Raw genomic sequence first — 22,522 nt, forward strand, 5'->3', positions numbered from 1 at the left:
CAAGATTAGGAATTGTCATTCCCCTAGCTTTTCTGAAGGAACACTGAACAGAAATCTTAACAAAATCAATTTGCAATTATTTGGAGAGAAGAAAGTTTTTTAACTGGATAGCCTGACTTCATAAAGGACAAGTCCTGTCATACTAATCCGATCTTCTGAGATGAAAATGAAAAGCTGGATAGATTTATATATAATTCATTTAGACTGTAGAGTGCTGTGGATATGATACTGTATGGTATGTCCATCAACCCCTACATTGCCGCGTGAGATAGTGGACATCAGACGCTCATCATCCACCTAAGGACAAATTTAAGGCTGACTCTAAGGCCAGTGTTACTTATATTTCTATCCACAGTCGTATTTGGTTTGAAATGCATGGGTGTTTAATTTGCTGACTACACAGAGCTAGTGGGAGAATTGGCAGGAGAGAGATAAGTACAAAGAAGCTTAGGAAATGCAATCGTCCCACCATACTGCCCTCTGTTCTTATCATTCCTATGACATATTCTAAAACTCATGTTGTCACTTAACTTAGGAATGTCATCAATTATTTGGTATATTTTGATCTTGTCTTCCAATCAACTCACCCTAAGGACGAGGGTGATGACTTATACTTCATCTCTACCTCCTGTAGCACCTGATAGGTATTTAATAAATGTTTGATTGATTAACAAACAATAAGATCATAAAGAACAGGTTGTATGATGTTCAGTAGAAGAATACTGTAGGGTAATAACATGCACCAAATCTATCACTCGTTAGCAGTACCCATGTGCTAGTGAATGGATGCATAGGAGTGAAGCTTAAGGAAATCATGAAAATAATCTGTATCACTAGGGAGAGGTAGAATTGAACTAGATGATTGTGATCATTCTGTGATTCACAAAATAGGAGGTGTAGATGGTTCAGATGGAGCTACAGAGATGATTAAAGAAACTTGAAGATGTATGGTGCAGTGGTTGAATGTGTGCATTCTGAAGTCAGACCTAGCCAGATTCTCAAACTAACGGTAACCTTGGGTGAGTTACTTAACGTCTCCAAAGCTCACTTTTCCTATTGGTAAAATGGAGGGTAATAGAGCTTACTTCACAGGGATGTGAGAATTAATTGACATAATACATGTATAGCACATCTAGTACACTATAAGCAACTCAGTAAATATTGTAATGGGAACAGTATCCTTCTTTTAAGCAAGCCATCATCTATCTTGAAATCAGTCTGATTTCGTTCCATAAAAATTTTGAAAGCCTATTACATGCCTTTCATCAAGGAAACCATGAGAGCCAAAGGGCTTAATCTGCAGCATGATGGAATCCAGATAGACATAGGGAAGAATTTCTGAAAGTCAAGATTGCCACTGGCCTAAGTAACCGAGGAAAATCGCAGAGTTTTCTTTGAAGCCTTGGAAAATAATCTAGTTCTACTTTACATTCTCCCAAACTGGTTTAATCGCAGACCTGTTTTAAGCTGGACTAGTGTCTTCTCAAGCCACTCTGGTTAATATCTGTTCTTTGAGATCTTGGGCTGGCATTATTTAACAGAGAGTTAAATAAGTCGTGCTTATAAAAGATTAACATATTGGCACCTTTTAGCAATACTGAATTAACATCAAAATGTCATTGCTGAGCCATAAGGATGGCTCTGTCTTGTTTTGTTAGCATGGATCAGGATTTAACAGCCAGCTAATGTGAACCTGATAGCTTCAGGTGAATTTCTCTACTGCCAGTTCTAAAGATAATGAGACTGTGTATGTAAGACTCATTCTTGTCTGGGATGATTCATCCATAGGCAGAAGACCCACTGTGAAGGATCCAGATTAGAGATTAATAAATGCTACATCTGATTGTAACAATGACTCTTCTCCAGAGAGCTTTGAGCTCCCATCAGAGGAAAAGTATTCAGGTGAAATGCTATGCATTATAGAAACCACTGAATGTGGTTTAAAAACAAGTAATCAAACTTCAAAATAAGAATGAGTAAGTGGGCCATTTGTTTACTTACCAAGTTCTTATTTGCAAGAAGGATCTCGCCAACTTCGATATCTCTCTTGAGTGAAGGCTGCTGCTTGTCCTAACTTGGCCAATCTTCCAGAGTCAAGTCGAGATATTGACAGCATTTCCCCTCCCCAAGACCCCAGAGAGAAGAATGGAAATACTGGTTGGGCTAAGGGTGTAGGCCATTTGGGACATTCCAGTGAGGTCTTTATCCATTGAACTATAGGACTGTGGGAAAAGAAGGCAAAGAAGGAAAGATCCTCAGATGGGACTGCAGTGTTGACTGTAGTAGTGACAAGGTGGTTTCTGGAAATGTTGGCAGAGTTGGTACCACTGAGTCAGAGGGCACAGGCTGGGCCAGAGGGAGTGACCCTTGAGTGAGTTAGAACCTGGATCTGCAGTATTCTGTACCTTCTAAACCAAATATTCCTTCTTTGTATGGGTAAAAAAAAGAAAATGCATATGTTGTTTCCAAGGAATCATGGACAAGATTGTGTGGTTAGAAAACTAGTTTCAGCTTGGTTCTCTCTGTATCAGTTGAGGAGCTGGGTATTGGGTTCTAATAGATTGTGTCATACTCTCAGTGAGACTTATATCCCCATGCCAATCCAGGGCATGAGGAAAAGAAAATGAAGAGTAAGCAGTTAGGAACTCTGAACTCTTAAGGATCCATTTTTAGTGCTAATAACCAGCAGGCATAAATGAGGAATAGCAAATGTGATTTTCAGTATTAAATGAAGAAAATCTCAAGTCAACTTGGATGCAGCCAAATCCTGGACACCAGTTTCACTCTATTGAGGCCATGCATACTGGAATCTGAACAGTAAGTCTCGGGAAGGTCAGAAAGCTGGGAAGACTGGACTGAACCCTGCCAGGGGGCTGCCTGCCACAGCGTTGGGGCCAGCAAGCTCTGAGAAACCTGGTGTGATTCAGATTGGTGTGGCTATACAGGGATTTGATATAATAATGTGCAAAGCAGCAAACTGTTGGCACTACTAATGTGCTAATCATCTCACTGTTAAAGTCAGGAAAGGGGTGTCAGACCTCGGCTGGCATCTGCAGAAATAGGGAACAGGGGCCAGCATCAGGGATGTTGGCACTTTGTCAGGGACTATATAGAAGAGTTGGAAGTTCTGAGTAGGGAGCCTCATCCAAAAGTGATGGAATAAAACTCAGGACCATGAAGAAGACACTTCATACTTTGGATTGGACCCATGGTGAGGCTGTTAGGAAGGAAGGCTTCTTCTGATTGGACATGTCTGTACTCAGCCAGGCTCACATTAGGTGCACCAAATCCTGGGCTTAGAGGAGCCCCATCAGCTCTAGAAGATGTTGTAGGTGAGGAGAGTCCTTGGCCAGTCCTAGTTTAATGATTGGAAGGCATGCCTGGTGGTTCAAGTTCTAAGTCCTACAATTAAGAGAGGCCAAGATAGGCAGGTGCTGACGAGCTGTTGAAGATATGTATATATATCTTTAAAATGCCTGTATGCAATTTTATTTTCATTTCTGGAGCCCTTCAAAATGCGTTGCCTCTTTTAGAGGGAGGACCAAATTGGTTTGGGAGATGTGAATAAATTCAAAGCCGCGTTGATTGTGAACAGCCGTACTTTGCTGATGTGAGGAAGCAGTGCAGTGATCAGTTTTCCAATCCAGGGACTTAGGAAAACTGATCACTGGATGTTTAGTGCAAAAAATACCTTCTCAGAAAACTTCTTTCTACCATTGGAGACAATGGCTTGTTAACCTGTGCCAAATGAGCATGATTGGTCCAAATTCTAAATTCAAGGATGCTTTGTTTTTCTATATGGAGAAGGGACAGAAGCATGAGAACTCCCTGTTTTCCAGAGATCTCTTGAAAAAATCCATGTGTATGGACATAATCACTATGTCTAGAACCAGTGCTTTTGTTATTTTCAGTAACAAATTAGGTGCTAACACTCATCGCTTGATCAAATACAAAATGCATTTTCTATCCTTCCCCTCCTGTGAGCATCTTCCCACTTCTGTACTCCCATTGGTATGTGAATGTGATGTTCTGATCAAATATGTATGAAGAGATGGGAATGTTAATTTATTTGAAACAAATGTCAACATCTTTATTCTGAAAAATGCTGCTAGTACGTCAAGTACCATCAACAGCTTGTATTTAACCCTGTCCTTTCATTAATAATCACAATTCTTCTGTAAACTCTACCCCTTTGGCTCAAGTTAAGTGGAAAGACTTTGAAGGCATAGGCAGTTTGGGAGGTGGTATTTCATACCTAATACTTTTTTTGTTTGTTTTCCTTTGGTTATATTGTTTAGTTTTACGTTGACTTTCTTTTTATCCTGTTAACTGTCCAGATCGATATTAGTGTTGAACACACTTTTTTTTTTTTAGTAGGCTCCACATCCAGTCTGGGGCTTGAACTCACGGCCCTGAGATCAAGAGTCACATGTGCTACTGACTGAGCCAGCCAGGCGCCCCCACACTTGATTTTATAAATTCACCTAGATAAATATAGTCTGATATTGATAATCCTGCGTAATGAATATGCTAGTTTAATATTTACACTATTTTTTTCTCTCTCCATTTCATTTTCTTTTCCAGCTTTTCCTTTCCCCCACCTTCTTCCCTTGCATTTATTTAAAAGTACTTTTATTCAGCCACTGAACTTGATTGTTGCTGAACTTGTCAGTTTACTCTTTTATAGAAAAGAACCTCTTAATAAAAATACAAGCCAATCCGTCTGAGAGTTGTTTTGATGTGCATAATGGAGTAGAACATAGAGAGGAATTTTAATTTAAGATGAAATGAAATAGCCTTGTTAAGACTTTGGCAGTCCTGATACCTTACAGGCGAACACGAACACATTCTAGAAGTTCTCTTAGTACTAGCCAAGCCCTTTGCTCCCTTACTTAATTCTGTAATTCATTTGGGTATGTTAGTGAGAGGAACTCTGCCTTTTTATTCTTCCCCTCTTATTGCCCCCTCTGTCTGCCTTCTAATAAGCTTTCTTCTTGCTCTTATGTTGTCTCTGAGTTCTGGAATAAGAAGAACCTTGTAGGCATTCTCAAAGTGAGTACCTTTAGTTTGCTTCTCAACTGTGACTTACACTTAGCAATTGGAGCACATCCAAGAAGGAGACTCAGGGAGCAAAATGGGGCAAAATTCAAGGAGAAAGCCAAATTATCTTCAGAAAAAGCAAATAAGAAAAAGAATGCTGGCTTCTGCAGGAGTTGTTTAGTGATCCAAAATGGCTCTTAAACTAGCCCTGTCTGCTTGAATTTTTGTTCCTGGGCTTTTGAAAACCCAGAGTGTTCTCCTTTGTGTCCAAAGGTTTAAAAAAAAATGGATCTGGCATTTAGCAGGCAGGAAAGATCCTGATTCTCCACCAGTGAGCTTCCGTCATGTGTTTCAGTCATGATATTTCTGAGTAATGGCAAGGCTAGAGAACATCAGGCATTTTCCCTATCTTGCAAGGCATTGCTCACAAAACTCTGACACTATTCAAAGCCACCCACAGTAGCTAACACCTGCAGCCTTAGTCACCTGAAAAAATGATAGTGTGGAATCAGAATTTCTAGTCCCCAAAGGATGGGGTTTCTTGGAGTTAGGTGGGGAGAGAACATCCTTCCCTTATTTTGGGAGAGAAGAGATTTTGTCCTCCATATTCTGCTTCTACTCTGCTTGGTGTGGAAGAAAGAAAGAAGAAATAGCCAGGAGTAGGTAGGCAGGTGGACAACCCTCACCTCTCATCCCATCTTAGGGCAGATGGGTAACGTTCCATACTTGTTTCCTAAATCTGGTGGTAGTGGAGAAAGTTTTCAGATAGTCTAGCAGTTCTAGCCTTCTATCAAACACAGATCCTCCTAAAGAACTGAATTTAGAAGGAGAACAGGATTTTCTTCACTCATATACTAGGAGGAGGGACTAGAAGGAAAATCAGGTTTATTTAATCTGATTCTGTGTTAATGTTCTAGCAGGATCCTAATCCCTATGATGTTAGGAAGTCCTCCGATCTGAATAATGTGAAAGATTTTGTGATACTAAAAAAACATAATCTCAATGGGAAGCCAACAAAGATAAACTAGATTTGAGAATTATCTGGTTGCAACATCAGTTACTACATTTTTAAATTCAACAAACATTTACTGGGGCCCTGTTTCAGGTACTGAATTGTGGCAGCGAACAAACAGTGATCCCTGCCCTCCTGGTGTTTACACTGTAGTTGGGAAGAGGCAGTAAGTTCATAGTAAACATATCAAACTACTCATGTAGTCTGTCAGATGGTTATAAATGCTAAGGGAACAAGAAAAAAATGGAGCAGGATAAGGGGATCAGGCAGGTGTTGGTATTCCTTAGTAGGACGAGAACTGGGCTTTGTTGAGAAGTTGAGATATTAGCAAAGACTTGAAACAGGTGCGTGTGGACACATGGATAGCTGGAAAAAGAGGGTTCCAGGCAGAGAAAATACCTAGAATAAAGGTCTGGAGCAAGAGTGTGTATGTTCAAGAGAGGTCAGAGTGCCTGGGCAGAGTGAGAGGAAGGGTGGGAGGATGGGATCCATGGGGCAGTGGCGGTCCAAATCAAGGCTGTTGGCTTTTTCTTTTTAGTGGATTGGGAAGTCATTGAGGGTTTGGGGCAGAGAATAACATCTTATGATTTAAGTTTTAAAAGGATTGGCCTGCTCCTTTGTTGAGCATGGTCTAGAGGGGGCTGGAGGGCAGAGGCAGGGAGACCACTGAGTAGGCTCTTACCTTGACTGACTGAGGGATGCTGGGTGGCTCAGACAGAGCTGGTGAAAACAGGTGGTGTTCTAGATGCCTTTTGAAGGTCAGCAATCAAGGTTGGTTGATTGGATATAGGGTTCCAGAGAAAGAGAGGAGTTGGAACTGGATTGACTTGCCTTTAACTGAAATGGGAAAGACTGAGTCCAGTTTTGGAAATGTTGGCCATGTTTCTAAGATATCCAAGTGGACATGTAGAATAGGTAGTTTGATACATAAATTTGAAGATTTGGAGAAAGAAGTGTGAGAGGGATTGGCATATAAATAGGATTTAAATCAGGAGATTGGATGAGATCTCTGAGGAGGTGAATGTTGATAGAAACCACATGAGGACCAAGGCTTCACCCTGGGGGACTCAGCTTTAAAAAGTCAGGAGGAGGATGAGGAACCAGCAAAGGAGACAGAGGAATAGCAGCCAGTAAGCTAGGAGGAAGGTCAAGAGAATGTGAAGCTCTGGAAACCAAGGAAAGAAAGCCTAGCTAAGAGCCAAGTGATCAGCCATGTCAAATGCTCCTCATAGGTAAGGATGAGTGCAGGAGTGTTGACAACACTGACTCCATCTTTGGCCCCACGCCTTGTGCCCCCCGCTGGTGCCCAGGTGGCAGGCACCCCTTGAGATAACTAGTAGAGGTCCCCTCTGGTGCACAGATAGCCCCACTTTAGATAACTACCCTGTGACCTCATCATCATGCTCCTCACTCCACAAAAGCTGGGGACTGAGGTCTGGATAAGGATGGAGAAGAGCTATGTAGTGCTGTGCATCATCTGTCTGCACATTCCTCTCCATAAATTACTCTGAACAGAACTCTGTGTAAATGGTATGAAATGGCTTGCTTTGTTTTTCGGCATTAAAGTGTCTTCTCAATCTGGAGGGTACATTAGTGACTCTAACAGTGATTGCAGATGGACATTGGAGTTGGCAATATCAAGGTCACCTCTGCCTTTCACAAGAGGAGTTCTAGTGAGGTTGAAAGTTTGGTTGGAGTTAGTGTAATACAGAATGGGAGAAGAGGAATTGGAGGAAGTGAGTATAGATGATGTTTTCAAGAAATCTGTGGCAGAGGAGTAAGGAAATGGCCATTAGTATTTTCTGCCTGTCTGCCTGGCCCCAAGTGGGATCCCTCACATTTTATAAGAGAGTGGTTTATATATATATAACTATTCAGGCATAGCTGATTTCTATGAGGTCAATATATGCCATCAGCATAGAAATTTGAAACCAGATGAGACCATCGGTTATTTCAGTAATCTCTCACCCAATAAAGGAACCTTCTTTTTTTAATATTAATACAAAACCATTTTTTTTCCTATGCCACCTAGGGATCCAGAGATGAATAAGGCACAGCTCCTGCTCTTGAGAAACATATTTTTTAGTGGGAGGAGAGAGGCATGTATGCTTCCTGTGTGATAAATATTAAGATAGAGGCACATACCAACTCTTGTGAAAGTACAGGGCAAAGAGAACTAACTTACCTGGGGAAGTTAGGAAAGAGGATATGCATGAAAACCTGACACTTGAACTAGACCATAAAGGTGAGTGTGATGTTTTCCAGGCAGAGTGCTGGGGAGAATCTCTTTATCAAATAATAATCCAGCTCCTGTTCAAATGCTTATAGCAACAGAGAGCTCACGGCCTTATGAGTTTCATTCCATTCTAAATAGCTATAATTGTTGCACACCTGTTTCTTCTATTGAATCGAATAATGATGTTTAATATTTCTACTCATTAGTCCCAGCTTTCTCCTCTGGAACTAATGGGCAGAGACTTGTCTTTCTAACATATAGGCCATTTCAGTGTTTGAAAATAGGTATGTTTTCTTTTAAGACCATCTCTCTTCCATTTTGAAAAAGGGAACTGAATAGTCTCAGGTTGGGTTCCCTGAGAAGCGGACCCTGAGACCAAGGTGAACAAACAGGAGGTATTAGGGAGTGTTCTTGAGCTCATCGCCATGCAAAGAGAAGATCGGGCAGGAGTGGGCAGAGGGAGAAGGAAAGGTGTGATGCCGTTCTAATGGAAGCTCCAGCCAACCCTGTGGGAAGTTCTGAAAATCGACTGATCCTTCAGAGGTGTCTAGAGTCAGGGCAAGAGGACAAGGTCTTTCTACTCCATGACCAGCAGTCATTCAGGGCAGTTTATCCTGGAAAGGGGGCATGAATTTGGGCAAGGTGGTCCTCTCCAGCTGATACAATTCCCAAAGTGGTCTGACAGCTAAAATCTATTGCCAGGGGCATTAGCAGCAGCTTCAGTAGTTCATCCTTCATTTCAGAAGTGGGTCTGTAGGGGATCTGGGGGATGCAAAAGAGAAATCTCCCATAATGATAACTCTATTTTGGGGACCATTTTTGTTTCTTATTAGCAAATAAATACCACGAACATCAAAGTGATGGGGGGTTCAAAATAATGGTTCTAGACAGATGGGGTCTACTGTACAATTCTATCTTCCCTGTGTTAATTATCTCAGTCATGGTGGCCCTTTATACACAAATGCTTTACAGATGCTCAAACGGCAAGGTGAAGACATACATTCATGCAATAAATGTGACTGGGAATCTTCATTAGGAGATAAAAATGTAAGTGGAGAAGCATAGTGAGCTGCAAACTGAATTATGTCCCTGTCCTTCATCTTAGAAGATGACACTTCTTGTGATGATAGCAGTGCAGGCTGGGTGCCTGCAAAGATGGATGCGTGGCCACCAGTCCTTTCCACTCCATGCACACATGAAGATTGCTCTTTGATTTGTGGCTTTGGCCATAATTTGCAAAGCCTGTCACTGCCTGCAACTTACAGTTAGCCCAAAGCTTTGTTGAAAAAGAGCTGTCCCATTCCCAACTTCTGTATACCAGATGGATATGTCAACTAAATTAATAACTGGACCGCTCATTATACCAGAAAACATTTGCCCAAGCTATAACTCTGTCTCCTGATTTCTGTTTGGCTTCATTAACCTCTTCTTGATGCCACAGATAAAATGGTCATGTAAGGCATCCTTTATTTAATGAAGGATTGGTAAGATAAAAAGTTGAACGGGGCATCGATGGGGGAGAGGAGTCAGAAAGGATGATTGTGGAGGATGGTAGAATTAGGTAAGAGGAGGGTATGGTGGGGGTGAGCTGGAGCCACATTAGTTTTTCTCTCTTCTTATTTTCACCTTATATTATTGGGTTTCTTTACATAGTAGCTGGCGGTTTCTTTAGGAGCTCATTTATAATTGTGAGAGGGTTTTAAGAGAAGACTAAGAGAGAAGAGGGTGGGGTTGGTATATACTAGATTGGTTTTCTTTTAAATTTATTTTCATTACCATAGGCTCATTTACTATGGACCCTCATGGATTATTTCTCAGGGCCATCTCTCCCTGTGTATTTGAACCAGCTGGGGTCTCACAATAGATGGAGAGTTGTGGGTATTCAAGAACCTCCTTGTGATAAGATATGTAACCTTATCATAAAACAGGTTAAATTCCTTTGTTTACAATTGGGATTCCTTTCACCCTTAGCCTGTACATTTTAAGGTATATTCAGAAGCTTTTGTCACTTTGTTACATCCACTAGGTTTTGCGAAAACTCAAGTGGAAAAAGGGAATTTTGGGAATCCTCCAATGAAACATTGTTTGGAAGTAACAGGAAAACAAATAGATTTTCCTCTAAAGCCTTTCAGGGTGGGTGGTTCTGTTGCTGCCCTTCCTTTCCTGTTGTGGTTCTCTGTAGACCCCTGACAAGTCTTGGAATAATTAAACTTTGTTGTCCTGGAATCCCCCTATAATCCTATAACCTAAGGACAAAGCCAGCATTACCTGAAGAGTAGTACTTGTGTTGTAGTAGGAGACCAGGGACAGGTGGGTCAGGGGGCAGGGGCTGGCCGCAGTTTGGAATAAGCACACATGAAGTCCTTATTTTATTCTGAATGAATTCCCACTCCTCCCCACCCGTTCTTCCTGCGCTACACGCTCTACCTCTCTGAATTCCCTGGTCCTATGAGACTCCTCTCTGACCGTATGTTTAAGCCAGAGGAGGGAGCTATGATAAGCACCATTTTACCCCTAGCAGAAAGAATTGCCCTCAAATGACTGTCTACTGTTTCCTTCTGGATTGCCTGTGGGAAATGTGAAAAGTTCAAGCCACATGAAGCAATCATAGCTCTGGCAGAGCCAAGGGGCTGGTGGCTTTCATTGCCGGATCAGGGTCTCTGGATACCAGCTGGCTATTTCCCAACCTGTATTTTTTCAATAGTGGATGCCCCCCAAATACTCAGCAATTTCTCGGCTGTATAAGAATATGTTCCTGAACTAAGAAATCGCTGTATAATTTTGTTTAAAAGCCTGGTCTCTTGTGACTATACTTTGAAGCTCTAGTCTGGGGGATAGAAAAGAACTGCCCCTTTTAGAAAGACACAATTTTGTTCACCTGGATTGTTATAAAATGGAGATGAACCATCAGATAAAAGATTGGGGCACTGACAAGAAAAGAGATGCCATTACCCAGGAGGAAGTCAGGGGAAAATGGATTGAGAAAGAAGGACAAGGCCAAGAGGGTCTTCATCTTGTTGTTTCGGATTCTTCTAGCTGGAAGGCAGAGATAAAATGCAGGACTTGACATGTCAGAACAGCAGGTGAAATACAGCTTAAAATGGAAGAAATTTAAAATGGCTTCTCCCTCAAAAGGAGGGAGAAAACATAAGATTCTCAGAATTGACAGAAGGTTATGTGTATAATACACAGGTGAGACTGAGACCGTGGCATTAGACAGGTAAGAGGAAGAATAATCTTCTATGTGCAGCTCTAAAATAAACCCTAATCATACATGAGCTTGAATCCAAGACCTTCTAACTTGTAGCTTAGATGTACTGTTTGCGTCTTACTCTAACTTGCATATCTCATTATCACAGTGGAAAACGGAAAACTCAATGTGCTGTTAATTCAACAGTTAATCTCTTGGTAGAAAATACACTGACCCAATCTTATAGTCCCATGTGCTTACCACCGACCTGCTAGGCCAGGGTTATACCACCTCTGCCCATAGATTTAAGCATAGGTGGATGGCATTCCCATTTATTCACTCTGAGTGATACACATCCACAGTTGTGATGAGTTCAAAAGGCTCAAAAAATGAAAAGTGTGTGTATCCCTAGAACTCATTTGGCAGTGAAACCTGACCCAAATTGATGTGAGGCCATTTAGAGTCTTTATCCCCCTTAAGGTGACTCTTTATGTGTGTCCCAATAGAAATATTCACATATTTGATTGTGGGAAGCTTCCCTGTGCTCCGAAGATTTCAGACAATGCGAATATAGACCTATGTTGATTTTCCCCTTCAAATCTAGGAGGTAGTTTTAGGAAGAAAGGTGTTGGAAATGCTTGCAATTCAAACACCCCATTTTAAAAGGCATGTGAAAAAGTAAACAATGAACACAAACCTTTGTATCCAATTGATTCAAGCTCTCCCTTACCATCTTTGGTTTCTTTCTTTTCTTTTTTTTTTTTTTTTTTTACCTTTTTACTATTCTAGGATGAATCCTCCATGTTCTTCCAGTTTGGCCCATCAATTGAACAGCAAGCTTCTGTAATGCTCAATATCATGGAAGAGTACGACTGGTACATCTTTTCTATCGTCACCACCTACTTCCCCGGCTACCAGGACTTTGTAAACAAGATTCGCAGCACCATCGAGAACAGCTTCGTGGGCTGGGAGTTAGAGGAAGTCCTCCTGCTGGACATGTCCCTGGATGATGGAGATTCTAAGATCCAGAACCAGCTTAAGAAGCTTCAAAGCCCCATCATTCTTCTTTATTGTACTAAGGAAGAAGCCACCTACATCTTTGAAGTCGCTAACTCCGTAGGGCTGACTGGCTACGGCTACACATGGATTGTGCCTAGTCTGGTGGCAGGGGATACAGACACGGTGCCCTCGGAGTTCCCCACCGGGCTCATCTCTGTGTCCTATGATGAATGGGACTATGGCCTCCCTGCCAGGGTGAGGGATGGGATTGCCATAATCACCACCGCTGCTTCTGACATGCTGTCTGAACACAGCTTCATCCCAGAGCCCAAGAGCAGTTGTTACAACACCCATGAGAAGAGAATCTACCAGTCCAACATGCTAAATAGGTGAGTGTGGGACAGAGGGCGCCCTGATGGCAGAGGTCAGGGGAGGGCCTTCAGGACTGGGACTGGAGGTTCGGAAGAGCTGGGAAAAGCAGTTTAAGACGTCAGAGGTTGAAGGCCAGCCATGGGGATGGCAGTTGTTGGTGATGGTGGGAGTGTTTCAAGTCCAAAGCTTGCTGTGCTGGGCTCCTGTTCTAAGAAATACACAACATCTCCCGCTTATTGATCACTTGCTAAGCGCTAGGTGTTACTCAAGGGTCTTGCAGGTTTGACCTCATTTAACCTGCAAAGCAGTACTCTTATTAGGCAGGTGTTAAAGAGTTGCTTCTATTTTATGATCCAAGTGAATAAGGTTTGTAGGTGTAAACTGTCCACAGTCAGTCTCCAGGGAAGAGGTTCAGTCTGGAATTGTGGCCAGGCCTCTGGGGGCCCCTACATACTTGACCGCCATTAAAGACACAATGGGCATTGACACGAGAGAGGACCTACCAGTCCCTTTACTTAGGACTACTGCTGTACTGGGGGGGAATGGACAATAGGTCACATGGGTCTGGAGGCACATGAAGAGGGTCCTTCCCTTGGTTTTTGTCTCCTTCCCTTCTCTCTGCCTTTTAAGTGTGAGAGTGCTGCCGTAGAAGCAACTTCTGTAGTTGCTCTCAGTCTGATTTCTTTAGTAGGAAGAAGACATGGGTGGAGTTCCGCTCCCCTGGCCTCGCCTCATAATCCAGCCGTGACTCCAGCGTATCCTCTTGCGGGTGTTACGTGACTGTGTAGGGCAGAAGATCCTCTACGAGGTTCTGTGATTTGTAGAAAACCACTGCACATGAACACTGTAAAAATTCAGACCACGCAGAAGACCACAAAGAAGAAGGAAAAGAGAAAAATGGCCTTAAAGCCAGGGAACCAGCGATAGTCATTGTGGAAATAATTAGTGAACATCTTTCTAGCTATTTCCCGATGTATGTATACCTATATGCGTATAAGTCTACAATTTTACATAAATGGAAACATAACTGTACCTGCTGTTCAATAACCTGACTTTTTTTGACTCGACAGTATGTTTTGGGCCTCCATTTTAAATTCATTATGAATTATATCTGACAAATAGAAAGCTATGCAGAAAGCACATACTCCAGTACCATCCAGCTTAAATAAAATATCAAAGTGCACTCTGGGGAGGTTGAAATACAATTAATGGAGTTTGAAGGTGTACCTACTTATACTTGTTTAACCTCTGGAAGGGAGTTGGACTAAAGCCTTTTTTTTTTTTTAAGATTTTTATTTATTTATTTGAGAGAGAGAGAATGAGAGACAGAGAGCATGAGAAGGAGGAAGGTCAGAGGGAGAAGCAGACCCCCTGCTGAGCAGGGAGCCCAATGCGGGACTCGATCCCGGGACTCCAGGATCATGACCTGAGCCAAAGGCAGTCGCTTAACCAACTGAGCCACCCAGGCGCCCGGACTAAAACCTTTTGACTAAGCTCTTAGTTTAGAGTTGCAGCTAAAGCTACTTTTTTTTTTTTAAGGTTTATTTATTTTAGAACGAGTGAGCGCGAGTGGGGGAGGGACAGAGGGAGAGTGAGGATCCTCAAGCAGACTCCCCGCCAAGTGCAGAGCCCAACTTGGGGTTCGATCCCAGGACCCTGAGATCATTACCTGAGCCAAAATCAAGAGTCAGATGCCACCTAGGCGCCCCCTAAGGTTCCTTTTAGTGTAGCTCTATCTGTGATCCAATCCTAATATTATCCCACCTTGAACTCTGCTTTCGGCAGAGCCTAGTTATTCCTGCTTGTTTGGTATAGTCTTGGTTTTCTTCCTCCCTCTCTAGTCATTCTATCTCAAAGTCCTTGGTGTGTCTTCTTCCTTTAGACCTCTCTTAAATATTGACATTACTCAGGGTTTTGTCCTAGACCCCCCCTTTTGCCCTCCATTGCCAGGGCTACAGCTGACGTCTGTAAGTTCCCCCAAATTGACCTCTGGTTGAAACCTCTCTGGTGAGCCCCAGTCTGTATCACCAGCTGTGACTAGATAGGTTCTTCTAGTCCACCGGGCCTTAGAACAGACCATATCTGAAGCTTAGAACACACCATATCTCTCCCATTCTCCTCCTACCCTCTTCTGGACAAATCAGTACCACCTATAAAGGCTATATCCTATTACCCAGTTGCCTCAAGTAAAAATTGCCCAGCTGGGCGCCTGGGTGGCTCAGTTGTTAAGCGTCTGCCTTCGGCTCAGGTCATGATCCCGGCGTCCTGGGATCGAGTCCCGCATCGGGCTCCCTGCTTCGCGGGAAGCCTGCTTCTCCCTCTCCCACTACCCCAGCTTGTGTTCCCTCTCTCGCTATCTCTCTCTCTGTCAAATAAATAAATTAAAAAAATCTTAAAAAAAAAAAAATTGCCCAGCTGTCCTTGCTTTCACACCCCCGGCCATCTCCTCGCTGACCATCTCCTAGTGCCGTTTCCCATGGATTTCCTCTGTACTGTGCTTACCGGCTGCATCCCTGTGCCGTGTCCCTGGTCTGCTCTTCCTACCTGCATTGCTGCAGGGCCTCGTAAATATCTTCTGGCTCCCTGTACTGCTTCCTTCCAATCTACACTGTAGCCAGAGTGATCTAAAATGAAAATGTGATTTCATCACTCTCCTGCTTAATGTCTTTCAGTGGCTTTTCATTGCTCCTATAATGAAGTCCCATCTCCTTGATGTGGTTTCTAAAGTCTTCCACTGCCTAGGCCTGCCTGTCTTTCCAAGACTGTCTCCTGACACACTCTCCCTCGAACACTATATTCTTGCAATACTGAACCTGCTTTAGTTCTTTGACATTACCGTGTTCTTTCTCGCTTCTAGCTCTTTTCTCTGCCTTGAATATATTCCTCCAGCAGCCCCTTCCCACCAGTAGTAAATGCAGATGCTCCTTCACCTGCCTCCTTTCCATTCCTCAGGCTTCTGCCCTGGCCTCACTTCACGGAGGAAGCTTTCCTGGACCCTGGACTAACGCAACTCTGTTATGTGCTTTCGCTGCATCTTATGCTTTCCCAGTAAAGCCACTCTTGAGACAGTTGTAATTCTGCACTTTGTCATTGCTTGTCCCTGTAAGTTCTGGGAAAGCAGTGACCTCTCTGTCCTACTTATTTCCATGTCTCCCCGCGCCCCCCCGCCCCCCCCGACCCAGTGCTCTGTGTGGCAAAGGGAAGAAAGACACCTAGAGTGAATGAATGACCTCCTCCAAGAAACCGAGCTGCCCAGTGCATTTACCTCCCCTGCAGGAGCTTTCTTGTTCTGCTCCTCTTTGCAACATAATAGAGATTTCCTTGAAAAACTAACTGTTTATTTGGTTCTGTACATTCAGGTTTTCTCCTATGGTCATTAGTGTTAAATTAAAATCTGATTCAGATTACTCTACCAAATATTGGTTCATTAAAACCAATACTAACCAAAATGGCTGCCAAACAATGCGAGGAAATCAAATGAGTGTTAACTTCAAGTCCATCAGTTTTGGTCCAGGAATGCCTGTTTTTATCCTTAAAACTTTGTCCAGGTAAACCGTCATCTATAGTAGATATTCTCATTTGCCACTTGGCTTACTTTCCATTAGAATGCAAGTGTTCTTCTCTCTGAAGCCTGGTCTCTGACCACTATACCTTTAAAACCATGCTTGGTTCTACCTTTTGTGACCCTGTCTTGTGGCCATTCAGAAAGGGAGCCCTCCTCAGACGTTATTGTCACAATGGCCACAAATACCCACGGCCATCTTAGCCAGTGTAGCAGTGCTAAAAAGAACAGGGATTACCCAGTCCAGATGATTCATAAATTCCTTGAGTCTACCAGGGTAGAGCAGAAAGTCCACCTTGATTCCTATGTATACTGCATAAGAAGTGTCTTCAGACTTATCAAAGTACTTTTTCACGAAGGGCTTTCCTCGCTGAACTTTCTCTTCTGCCCCAGTTCCCTGATATTATTTTTTGGGGGAGGGAGGTTCTGTATCTAACTGCCTTGAGACCTCCTCTCTTGGCTGTCTGCACACCTGCATCCCTCATGCGCCCCCATCTTTTCCTTCCCTCCTCTCAAGTGCAGCTCCTTGGGGCTCTTGAATCCAATCTAGCCTCTCTTGAGAATATTTTAATATCCTTTTCTATCAAGGCCCAGAAAGGATTGGGGTTGACTAACAGGGACTGTAAGGAGCTAGCCTCAGAGTCTGAGCGATGACCATGTGGCACAGCACTCTGAATCATCAGTGGAATTCAATTAGGCTCAACTCAGTCTCAGCTCCTCTTACTTACCCTGGTCTGAAATCGGCCTCTTCCTCCTCTTCCCACCCCCCCCCGCCCCGCCCCCGTTCAAGAGCTCTGGTCTCACTAGGGTCACTCTTTTAAATAACAAACCAAGCAGCCACAACATTTAGCCACAGCGGGAGATCTTTGCAAATAAAATTGTTGCAAATGGTTGGTTGTTTTATGAGGATGAGTTTTTCTTTGGCCCGCTGCTCTCTGCAACAGCCTCCTCAGGAGGTATTTGGGACTGACCCAGCCCCAGGTGACACTAGAAATACAGTCAGGAAATGGTTTTTCCTCTTCCCGTCTGAAAACCCAGGAACGTTAACAGGCCCCGTCCTCTCCGGAAGCATTGTAAGGGGGAAGTAAAGTTCCCATTTATACCTGACCAAACTGCCTTTCTTTCTGTTTAAGTCTAGACTTAGGGAACAGGGATTGGAGACTCTATATTATCGCTGAATCCCATAGACAGACACACATTAGAAGTGATTCACTTGTTAGTTACCAAAGGAAGATTTTTTTTTTTTTAAATGACACATAAGCATTCTCAGAGAGGATCCTTGAAATAAACATTATTTATCAGGTATCAATCCAAATTCCCTACTGATAATTTCTTAGCTCCTTGAAGCTTGGCCAGCCAGATATGGTTTTGGTGACTATCTCTAAATAGGCTCTAGGTTGCTGGACAAGACTGGCAGGGTTGCAAGAAATATATAAAAACCCAGTTAAATTGGAATTTTAGATAAACAATAACTAATTCTCTTAGCATAAATCTGTCCCAAATATTGCATGGGGCGTATGATACGAAAAGAAGACTTGTTTATCTGAAATTCAGATTTAACAGGGCTCCCATTTTGTTTTGTTTTTGTTAAATGTGACAACCCTATTTTGTACACTAATAAGAATTAATTTTCTGTTGGAACTTTGTAGCATTCATTTATGCCTTATTAGTAAATGTAGCCCAGTGCCCCATACTGTTGCCCAAGGCATGCTGAAATAAGAGTTTTATTCCAACTGCGAACTTTATTTGATTGAAAGAGTTGAATAATTTCTTCTGTCATGGGTTGTCTAAGTGAAGGATCTTCTTAGTTCCTGAGAAAAGTCTTAACGTTTTGGTACCAGACGATCTGAAAGTGTTTAGAAAGTGATTAGGCCAGTCGTCTAAACCTGTCTTTATTCCCCTGAGCTTGAAAAGAATTGTTAGCTATTAGTAGGCACATGTCTATATTTTTCCTTTATCACTTCCCCGGGGGGAGTAGTTAATGGTTATTTTCCTTTTCAGTGTGCACTCCAGTACTCTGCTAGCCTGTTTCTGTCACTCAGGTGATGGCACACTGGCCATTGACCTCCAGGCTCAATGTCTGTCCTGAGCACCCACCCAGTGCTCCAACTTTTGGAAAAAAACAGGTGCTCTTTGAGATGGCTGGATCTCAAGAGAGCACACCTCTTATGAATCGTGCCTAATTATTTCCCCCTGGTGTCCTCAGTGTTCCTACTCAACATTTTTATTGCAGCCTCTTTCCTCATAAAAGTTGCCGTCTAAAAGGCCAGAATCCTCCTCTTGGCCGGGTGTTTGAGAGGTGATGATAGCTGATGTGAAGAAAGGCGCTCTGTTAGGCTCCTCCTAGGAGAGCTGCATTGAGCTCCATCCTCCTCTAACCTTGAGGCAGACTCCCTAGCCTCAGACCCATTGTAGTAGCTGGATTGTTCCCAGGGGAGGCCCACTTGACTCTCTTGGCCTGAAGAGTGCTGAGAGGTTAAGAAATAATCGAAGATTTGAGTCCATTGATTTTTAGACCCCATGGGCAAGAGCTGCTTGGTCATTACCCATCTTTTTGTTAATAAATGTTCATGGAGTGCCACGCATGGGCAGATTTCTGGGAAAGCAGATATTTATTATAGGTTTACTTAACATAATTTACATGTGAATAGCCAAAAGCTTCCATGGAAGCATAGTTGTAAGTGGGCTATTGGGCATAGTGACCCTTCACCTGATTAAAGAAAGCCACTGGAGTCTAAGGAAAGCTACATTTTCATATGAAATCCGTAGTAGAGCAAGACACACCTGTGTGTATAGAGAGAGATGTTATCTGCTCAGTGGTGTAGGAGATACAAATTGGGAGAAAAAAATAACTCAGGAATTTACTAACTGTCCTAAAAGATCTGTTCAGTGAGCTTTCACTGCCCATGGAAAAATGACTCAATTGAGGGTTATTCAGACTCTCCCGTTTTCTTCTCATCTTCCACATTCTCCTATCGGATGTATAGTCGTTTCAGTAAGTGATCTGAGCTTCCTTCCCTTAAATTCAAACCTGTGAAGAGCATTCACAAATGTTTAGCCCTGAGACCCCTACGTGATTCCTTCCATAATCACTACCTAATTCTGTGGCGGACTTGTAAAATTTAAAACACACCCATGACATCATTGGTGTTTCTTTCCTCTTTCTTCTCTTCTGTTTTCTTCCTCTTCCTCTTCCTCCCTGCTCTTCTACTTCTTCTTCCTCCTTCTTAAAAACAAAAACAAAAACAAAAAAACCCAACTATTTGCTGTTGGAGGAGAGGGCAGGAGATAAAGGAGGAGTGACTGGGAAAAGACTTCCATTTCATGGGGGACAAGTTTGAGGTGGGAGAGGATGTACATCTGTGCTGGGAGCAAAGACACAGGTGGTCCGTTGTCCGTGGGAAGGAACAGGATGGTCTCGAAGAGGACAGAAGCAGAGCAGACTACGGCAGTGGCTATCAGTGGAGGACGGCAGATTCTGCCTCAGGAAGGACATGGGTCGGTGGCAATGGTAAGGGTTAAGAAGAGAGTCATAAAGTCTATGCTGAGAAGCAGCCGGGCTGTGGAGGTTAGGAAGTCCAGAGTTGGTTGTCTTTCCGAGTACTTACTGCACACCAGGCATCGTGCGGTTACTGAAGATGACCCTTGCAAAAATCCTGACCTATGCACAGATCTCTGGGAGACACTCTTGATTGCTCTGTGAGCAGGACAAGTTGCATGCCCACCCCCACCCTCCCGAGAACTCACTACCCCCATCTCTTGCTTCATTTCTCTTGGTAGCCCTCACCTGACCTACTGTATACATTTGGTTCTTAAGTATTTTTGTTGTCTTACTCCTCTTAGTTGAATTCAAACTTCATGAGATCAGGGTTTTTTTTTTTTAACCTCTGTGTTCCCAGCACAGTGCCTGATACGTTATAGGCACTTGATAAATATTTGGCAGATAATTTTTTTTTTTTTAAGATTTTATTTCTTTATTTGCGAGAGAGAGAATGAGAGACAGAGAGCATGAGAGGGAGGAGGGTCAGAGGAAGAAGCAGACTCCCTGCCGAGCAGGGAACCCGATGTGGGACTCGATCCCGGGACTCCAGGATCATGACCTGAGCCGAAGGCAGTTGCTTAACCAACTGAGCCACCCAGGCGCCCCAAATATTTGGCAGATAAAAGCACAAATGAAGACAGGAATCACTGCTCCCATTTTATGTTTTTAAGAGACTTGAGGTGCAGGGCCCCCCAGTTTAGCCAGTGTGATGTCAGGGTCTGGCCTGGCTCTGCCCCAGGTATCTGGTTTCAGCCCCTCACTCTGCTGTGCATTAACCAAGCTTAAAGGACCGTCCTGTCCCTGAAAAGCAAAATTGGAAGAGTCCTTGGCTAATGGTCTAATCCAACCCTTTCAATACATGTATTCTCACGGAAGAGATGGGAGGAAGATGAGTGATTTTACAAACGTGGGATTAGAGTCTCAGGGTGGTCACTGACCTGTTAGAGGCGGGGGTGGGTGGTGGGGACAGGCAGCGCCCTGGTGTCCTGATGGCAGGAGCGGTGCTCTTCAGAGAGCATGCTCCCTGCTTGACCATGTCCTCTGAAGGGCTGGCTGGCAATCAGACCTGTCCTGTTAACCTTTGCCCTGGTATGGCCATAGCCCCATGATTCTTGTTCCCTTGGTTCTTACCCAGACAAGGGTGCAAATTCACGGTTAATGGGAATTGAAGCTGGCGTTATTTAGAGATTGAGGGGGAGTCATTTCTCCATCTGCTCTCTCTTCCCACCAGAGAATAAAGGCTGGCTGGGTGGAGGTAAGGATGGAGGCGAGTTGCCAGAAAGCTAGAGTGCTGTCATTTATGGTTACAGACATGGGCTGGAAGCCTGAGTGAAGGCTGGACCGTAGCCGGCCAAGGTCAGCCTCACGTGATCTTGAGAACAGAGACAGTTCTGTGGCTTTTGCATCTAGATAGGACCTCACACATCTCAAACAAATAATGGTTTGAGCCTTTCTCTTGTTTCCTCTCCTAAGATGTCCGGGATACATAGGCGGTCTTCTCCTGGAAGGAGCTCTCCGGGACCTGATGTGGCTGATGAGGATTTGGAAGGATCGGGGTGTTCAGCAGGCAGTGGGGCAGAGGAACCTTCTCTCGACTTTTTCGGGGTTTTATCAGTGGCTCCTTCTCTTCCGGGAGGGCCTGGCGGGGTTAGCGTGCCCAGACTGGCACCAGTCCCCAAGCTGGGCCGGCTGGTCACACATGAAGGAGCTGCTGCTGACAGATTAGAGCTCCCCGCTGCTGAAATCTGTTCCCCCTTGTCCGGCTTCCAGCAGCAACAGCCGGACGGGGGCAGCCGCTGCCTCCCTCGCTGCTCGGGCTTTCTCTTTTCCTCATTCATCACTGCCCCGCTCCACCCTCCACCTTTCTTTCTTTCGCTGTTTCCATCTCTTTTCTCGATGGGATTGTTCTGTTCTGATCTTTGGCTGTCCCTCTCTTCTCACCTGCTTTTATTTAAAAGCCTTCAGGTCTTTCTTGCCTTTAGCTTCCAGTGTTCGCAGATGACCGTGTGTAGAATTCTTGCATGCGTGTGTATATACATATATTCACATGTGTGTGTGCTTCACATTCACAGAGCACATATTTATGTGTGTACATTTTCATCTGTCCAATGGAGTCGTGTGTTAAAAGAGCTAGATAGAAACACTTTTGCATAGTAAATTCCCTCATTCTTCTTACCACCGAGACTGTTTAGTTGATCACCTGAGAAGGGTTGTCTGTGAGCTAGACGTTGGAAGGAAGCCTTTCACATGGCTTGCCTGGAGTTAGTTCGGTGAATATCAACTAGCTATTTCCTTCCAGTCTTAATTCCATTTTTAACGTCACGATGAGTGTAAGGATCATTGCCAAGTATCCCTAGCACATCCATTGTTTGGGCAAAGGAGGTAGACTCAGGAGTCAAGTGGTTCTAAATACTTTTAAGAAACCCGTAAATGTCGTCTTTTTCAAAGGACAGATTTTTCCTGACAAAGCAACAGAAAAAGCCATGGAAGCCACACTGTGACAATATTATATTCATGCAAAACCGTCCTTTTCACATTCCCTGGAAGAGATCACAAAAGGAGTCCAGATG

The 22,522-nt window shown here is 43.5% G+C and overlaps 1 protein-coding gene across 2 annotated transcripts in view; it reads left to right on the forward strand.

Moving 5' to 3' along the window:
• GRIN2B (glutamate ionotropic receptor NMDA type subunit 2B) overlaps positions 1 to 22,522 on the forward strand; it is a 405,281-nt gene that overhangs the window by 219,527 nt on the left and 163,232 nt on the right. For both annotated transcript variants that reach the window (XM_035028180.1, XM_035028181.1), the window contains one exon: positions 12,268 to 12,866. In XM_035028180.1, coding sequence (XP_034884071.1) covers positions 12,268 to 12,866 — 599 coding nt within the window. The remainder of the gene's footprint in view (positions 1 to 12,267; positions 12,867 to 22,522) is intronic.

This window comes from Mirounga leonina, unplaced genomic scaffold (genome assembly GCF_011800145.1).
Source record: "Mirounga leonina isolate KUSES-001 unplaced genomic scaffold, KU_Mleo_1.0 Mir_201, whole genome shotgun sequence".
Taxonomy (NCBI): Eukaryota; Metazoa; Chordata; class Mammalia; order Carnivora; family Phocidae; genus Mirounga; species Mirounga leonina.